Source organism: Nelumbo lutea, chromosome 6, assembly GCF_056320005.1.
Source record: "Nelumbo lutea isolate HS-2025 chromosome 6, American lotus-T2T, whole genome shotgun sequence".
In the NCBI taxonomy this organism is placed as follows: Eukaryota; Viridiplantae; Streptophyta; class Magnoliopsida; order Proteales; family Nelumbonaceae; genus Nelumbo; species Nelumbo lutea.
Window position 1 is genome coordinate 58,345,240 of NC_142689.1, and position 5,551 is coordinate 58,350,790.

A 5,551-nucleotide genomic window follows, 5' to 3' on the forward strand; every position below is an offset into this window, starting at 1 on the left:
TTATTTATGGTTGGCTACATGATTTCTCATCTTTTATCATACTCTCTCAAGATCCATTTTTATGTCAAACTAGGAGTCAACTTATTTCTTCCCTTTGTCTATTTTAAAGCTTTAAAGCTTTGCATGAATTGTTACATTAGTCATTTATGAACATGACCATAGCATTCCCCTCTTTTTTCACTTTTGTTTTTTTTTGTTTTTATTATTATTTTTTTGACTACCCACCACCTCTCCATCTTGTTACGTACTGATTACTCCCGAGTGCTCTCTGGTGCGCTAATTGCTGATTCTGTCCTCTCTACTCTTGCAGAGGACGGACAAGTTGTTCAATGAGTTATGATCAATTGTGAACTTCTCGAAAAAAAAAAAAAATCAGCTTCGTACTCCTAAACCTCCGGTGCCAACAATTTTCCTCAGCTACTTTTGACTTTCTTTTTAAAGAATTTTGGTGAGTAATTTCCTCGCCTTTCAAGTCAAGCAAATAACTGGCATCCTGAATAGGCCTTTCGCCTTCCTTAACATAGAAGATTGGCTATAGCCTAATGATGTGTGGAATTAACTGTATCACTCCAACCATACTGTATATACATATCGACCCAACAACACAGAGGTCCGAGAGTTCATGCTTTAAAAGGAAAAAAGCCATATTAAGAGAGAGAGAGAGAGGTTCTTTCTTTTCCTTTTTTTTTTTTTTTTTTTCACACATCCATAGCCATATCCTTACAGAATACGTAAGCCTCCAAGTTCCACCAACCCTAAAACACAAAAATTAAAACAAGTAATGACACCTCTCCACTTAATGCTCTCTGCTCTTTTAATTTCTTCTCCATTCATTTATCAAATACGCAAATGCCAATGTCACAGTCTGAGCTCGAGCCGAAGAACCCATTAAACTTGTTCCCTTCTTCCCTATTGCTCTGCAATAAAAGCAATGCCATATCGGAACTGTGATGAGCTCCAAAGTTTGAGATCCCTTCACCATCATATCTCTCTCCTTGACTCAATTGAGAAGCAACGAACTTGTCAAGGGCCCTCCAATCAGTTACTTTCTCTGTGTTTTTACACCTTCTCATTTGCTCTTCATCTTCATTGCTCACCGTTAACACCATGGATGTTAAGCTTGGCCTCTTTATTAAAGGTAGAGATGGGCTCTCTAGCTGAGGAAGCTGTACAAAAGTATCGGAGTGCAAAAGATTTAGATTATCGGCGTCGATCTCCTGCTTACATACAAAGTTTCGATACTGCGGCCTTGGGATGTAATCAATTGGATCGACAATGGAGCTGACGCCACTCGTTTCATCATAGAGGTAACCCGACTCCCATCCTTCGTTGCTTCTCGTTTGACTCGTTCGTTTCTTGAATGCTCGGCAAACGACCCATCCTTCCTCCTGCAAAAGCTTCAGCAGAATTTGTCAATAAAAAGAATGACCACTTCTTCTTCTTCTTTCTTTTCTAATTTTAAATTATGAATATGCTGCAGAAGCTTATAAAATCTTCAAGGGAACGGGAGAGGAGTATTTCAAGTTTTATTTTTTTCTCGTTTCAATTTCCTTCTGTTTGATAAAAGAAAAAAGTAGATGCAGCAATTGTTTACTTCGGGCAGACTGAAATAAGGAAAAGCTATTACCATTTACCAACAAAGGAGTTGGAAAAATCATGTGTGGAGGTTGTAATTTGAGAAAGATACTTTTGACTACGATGTAAAAGTCAAATGTTCTCAAACCCAGAATCAGAGAAAGTGATTCACTCACTCTTCTTCTATAACTTGATTAATAACTAAAATCAAGCCAGTCGGTGCTTTCCCATCGGAAAGCTTGGGGCCGGAGAGTTTCAGAAGTTGCCAACCTCCTATCTCTAGAGACGGAGAGAGAGAGAAAGAGAGATGCTAATATTAAGAAATGTGTTAGGCTTTTCTGTCAAGCTTCAAGGATATGGACGTGGTTGCTTGCCTTCGGAGGTCCATTCTCATCGGACTCGAGCCTGTACTCGTGCATGATCCAATCAGTTTTCTGTCCGTTGGGTGCCCTACCCTTGTAGAAGACGAGTGTTTTCCTCATGCCGATGAGCCGCACCTTGTCGTACACCGCCTTGTCTCTACCGGTGGCCTTCCAGAAACCGGCCATGGTGGCCCTGTTCGTCCTGGTCCCAGTTGGGTACTTTTTATCCTTGTGGCTGAAAAAATACCACTCGTTCTGCTCCTCATAACCGATCCGGCACCTCTCTGCCATTATTAATTACACACTGTAAATCAATAATTAGGAGAAAATACATCCTATTATATAATCAATTATTATCTTCCTTCGGTAATTCAGTGAATTGCATCCTGCACGATCGGTGTGCGGTGCTCATATATCAGGATTTTTACTCCTCGAAGCTAAGAAATCATCTAGGACTGATCCAACTCCTAAATGGATCAAATGGGTTCTGTGCAGTGGTTGTGGATCTCATGATGGTGAGATTCCATAACCATACTGCACGCTTTATATTTCAACTCTTGATACATACTTCTAAGATGCGCTAGATCGGTTGAATGGAGCCATGGGATTTCTATCTGGGCGTACTTTGATAGCTCCCAGATCGTCCATTTTCGGTCTCCAGTTGGGATCCAAGCGGTGTAAGTTGGTTTTTGGTCGAAGATCCTGATGGCGGTGCAAGTTCTTTTGTCATTAGGGTTTCCACGTCACCCTGTACTAGCCTCTACGACGATGGAAACCCTAATGACAGGAAAAGAAAAAGGAACGTTTCTGTGTGTTCCAGATGACATACCTTGCAAGTCCCATGGTTCGATTCTGTAAAGATCGATGTCTCTGATGACATCGAGGTCGATCTTCTGCGAGGCAACCTTCTTCTTCAGATAATACCCGACCAGCTCCTCATCCGTTGGATGGAACCTGAAACCTGGTGGAACGCACGACTCCGTCGACTCCATAGCCATTACTACCGACACCACTGCATCAAATTCATTACCACCAGGAACCACTCTTTACTCCATTATCTTTAAATAATAACAAAGTCAAAGCGGAGAGAAAACCCAAAACCAGAAAGAAAAGACCGAAGAGAAAAAAAGAAAAAGGAAAAGAAACTTTAATGTGAAGAGTGAAGATGAACCCTTCAAATCAGAGGACGACATATATGTCTTGTGAAAGATAGATAACCTATCAACTCACTTGGTGAAGACCGACAGTCACTATTTATCTCCGAAAGGAAATAGACGCGTGTTATAAACAAAAACTCTTTCTTTTTCTCATAATGATTACAAGCTATAAAAGCAGAATGGAAGAAAAAAGAAAGGAAAACCGAATCATGAGTCTTTGGTTTGTTAAAATCCAAGAGGAAGTTGGAGAGCTCAGGCTCTGTGGTGCAGGTCCGAAGAAACAGACAATCAGAGGTCCTTGCTAATGATGTTGTCTAGTCAAGGTGAATGGTGGAAATGATTCATTGGAACTGGGTTTGGTTCAGTAAATTTTTTATACAGAGTACACTCTCAAATTAAAAGTTTTCAAATTCTTTTGTTAGCTTTTGCTGAGGATAAAAAAGAGTGTTTTACAGAAGAATTATACTATATTAAGTACATTATTATATACTTCTTTTGGTATTGAAGTGCATTGTTTAATTGAGTTCAGTAATGATATATTTCCTGTTGCACCCATTCAGCTCCAAGTTAGTACTATCAAAGTATCAATAACCCAACTTAGGTTTCAGAAAGAAAGAAAAAGAAAAGAAGCGAGATGGAAATGAAGAAAAAGAAGAAAATCAAAAGACACAACAGATATTTAAAATTGAGAAATAAACTGTAAATCCCACACTTCAAAATGTTTACTTTAATGCTGGAACTTATCAATAAAATTTTCTTGGGTTCAGAGCTTAATGGCAGAAAGAGATGAGATGAGGACTGAGGAGAAACAAAGAGGTAAGAGGACTCAAAAAGTGGAGAAACCAGAAAGCCGAGTAGACATGAACAAAGTGGGTGACGTTAGCAAGATTCAGCACGCGTTGGTTCAAGAGGAGAAAAGGGTGAGGAGGCAAAAAGAAAGAAACCATTTTTCTTTGGATGGAGCCTGCCGGAGGAGGGATAAAAGAAGAGAGAAAGAGCAAACCGGGGTGAAGGGTTCCCTGCACGGTCCGATGTCTCTTAATGCAGTGGGACTGGACTCTGACCCTCTTGTCTGTTTGTCTAGAATTTCCATGGCACATCTGACGTCTTACTCTCATTGACCTTAGAAATGCTGACCTAAGTGAAAGAAATTTTTGCAGAAGTCCTTCGTATTACCTGTTACTTTAATCATTAAATATTCTCTAAATTGAGTACAGATTACTTGAATCTATGTTTCAAAGCTCAAACACACACACACACACAGAGACGATGGATCATCCATTGAAAGCTATTTCTTAGGAACTGAACTTCCAAAAGGTCATCCATTCAAATTGAAAATTTTGGGAACTGATGACCATGGCGAAATTATAAGTTCATATTGTTAACTTGAGAAACAAATTCTTAGTGTTTTGATGAAAAAAGATTAGTTTGTCTATATGTAGCCATTTCTAGTATCAAAAGAAAAACCAAACAATATTTTGTGTGTGTGTGTTTGAAGAGAGAGACGGGAGGAGGTGAACTACTGAAATCTGTGATTTTAAGAGTAGAGAAAGAGAAGCATATGAGATAATTAGAGAACGTAAAAGGAAAAAGAATAAAGAAAGAAAAGATAAACCCCGAGCAGAATTTTCGAAATCAGAACAAGTGATAACTTGACCTATCAATGGGAGGAGATCAACGAAAACCAGACTGAAATCATCGTTATGAAGAAATGAAAAGAATGGTCTATATTTCATAGATTATGCTGCATGTGCCGTTCAAAATTGCTGAACGAAAAAGCTTACCTGAGTGTGAGAGTTCGTGAGAGATACCGTTGCCTAATTGGTCTATCTATCTGTTGCAGAGGAAATAATAAAGTTGCAGAAGAAGAAATACAAGAAGAAGAAGAAGAAGCAGAGGAAAAAAAGTACGACAAAGAGAAACAAAAGGGTGAGAGAAACGAGAAATTCCGTTAGAGAGAAGGGTGGAAAGAGTTTAAAAAGAAGGTGAGGACCGCTCGATTGCGCGTGGGTTGATGGAAGGAAGGATTGTCCCACCGAGTGACGTCACCCTTTAGCCTCTCTCTCTTCCATTTCTCGTCTTCCGAAGCCAAAGTCTGAATTAACAATTAAGCCCCTAAGCATATGGGAAACATTATTGCATTATCAATCTTATCTCATGCACACAGACCGCAGTGCAGATCTTGGCTCCGTTTGGGAGATTATCTCAGACAACGGCTAAGATTAGGTAATCATCCGAGTTTTGACTCCCCTTTATGAGTTCTATCAAAACATAATTGTATCAAATCTGTGTTTATTGCTGAGTTCGACGGTCACGATCACCTAAATCAGGAATCTTAACCGATGTGCGTGCATGCATAGGAACCTAAATCATCATAAAAAGGTCAGTTCAATTATGATCACGTCTGAAGTCTGATGCCTCCTTCCTTCTCATTATATGAACTATAATAGTCCCCTC

At 39.4% G+C, this 5,551-nt stretch overlaps 1 protein-coding gene across 1 annotated transcript; it reads right to left on the reverse strand.

The window, feature by feature from the left end:
- Positions 1 to 670: 670 nt before the first annotated feature.
- On the reverse strand, positions 671 to 5,044 carry LOC148849068 (NAC domain-containing protein 37-like). Its single transcript, XM_088948734.1, has 4 exons — positions 4,879 to 5,044; positions 2,767 to 2,949; positions 1,950 to 2,221; positions 671 to 1,388 (listed from the first exon to the last, which is right to left on the reverse strand). The coding sequence occupies exons 2-4, from the start codon at positions 2,933 to 2,935 to the stop codon at positions 831 to 833; spliced, it is 999 nt and encodes a 332-aa protein (XP_088804860.1). The 5' UTR covers positions 2,936 to 2,949; positions 4,879 to 5,044; the 3' UTR covers positions 671 to 830.
- Between the last annotated feature and the right edge of the window lie 507 nt (positions 5,045 to 5,551).

Bases quoted from the DNA above. Each gene is read 5' to 3' on its own strand.
- LOC148849068 (XM_088948734.1), bottom strand. From the start codon at position 2,935: ATGGCTATGGAGTCGACGGAGTCGTGCGTTCCACCAGGTTTCAGGTTC. The intron at 2,222-2,766 runs GTATGTCATCTG...TAATAATGGCAG, and splicing joins CGAACCATGGGACTTGCAAG to AGAGGTGCCGGATCGGTTAT. The intron at 1,389-1,949 runs GCAAGCAACCAC...AAGCTTTTGCAG, and splicing joins ATGAGAATGGACCTCCGAAG to GAGGAAGGATGGGTCGTTTG.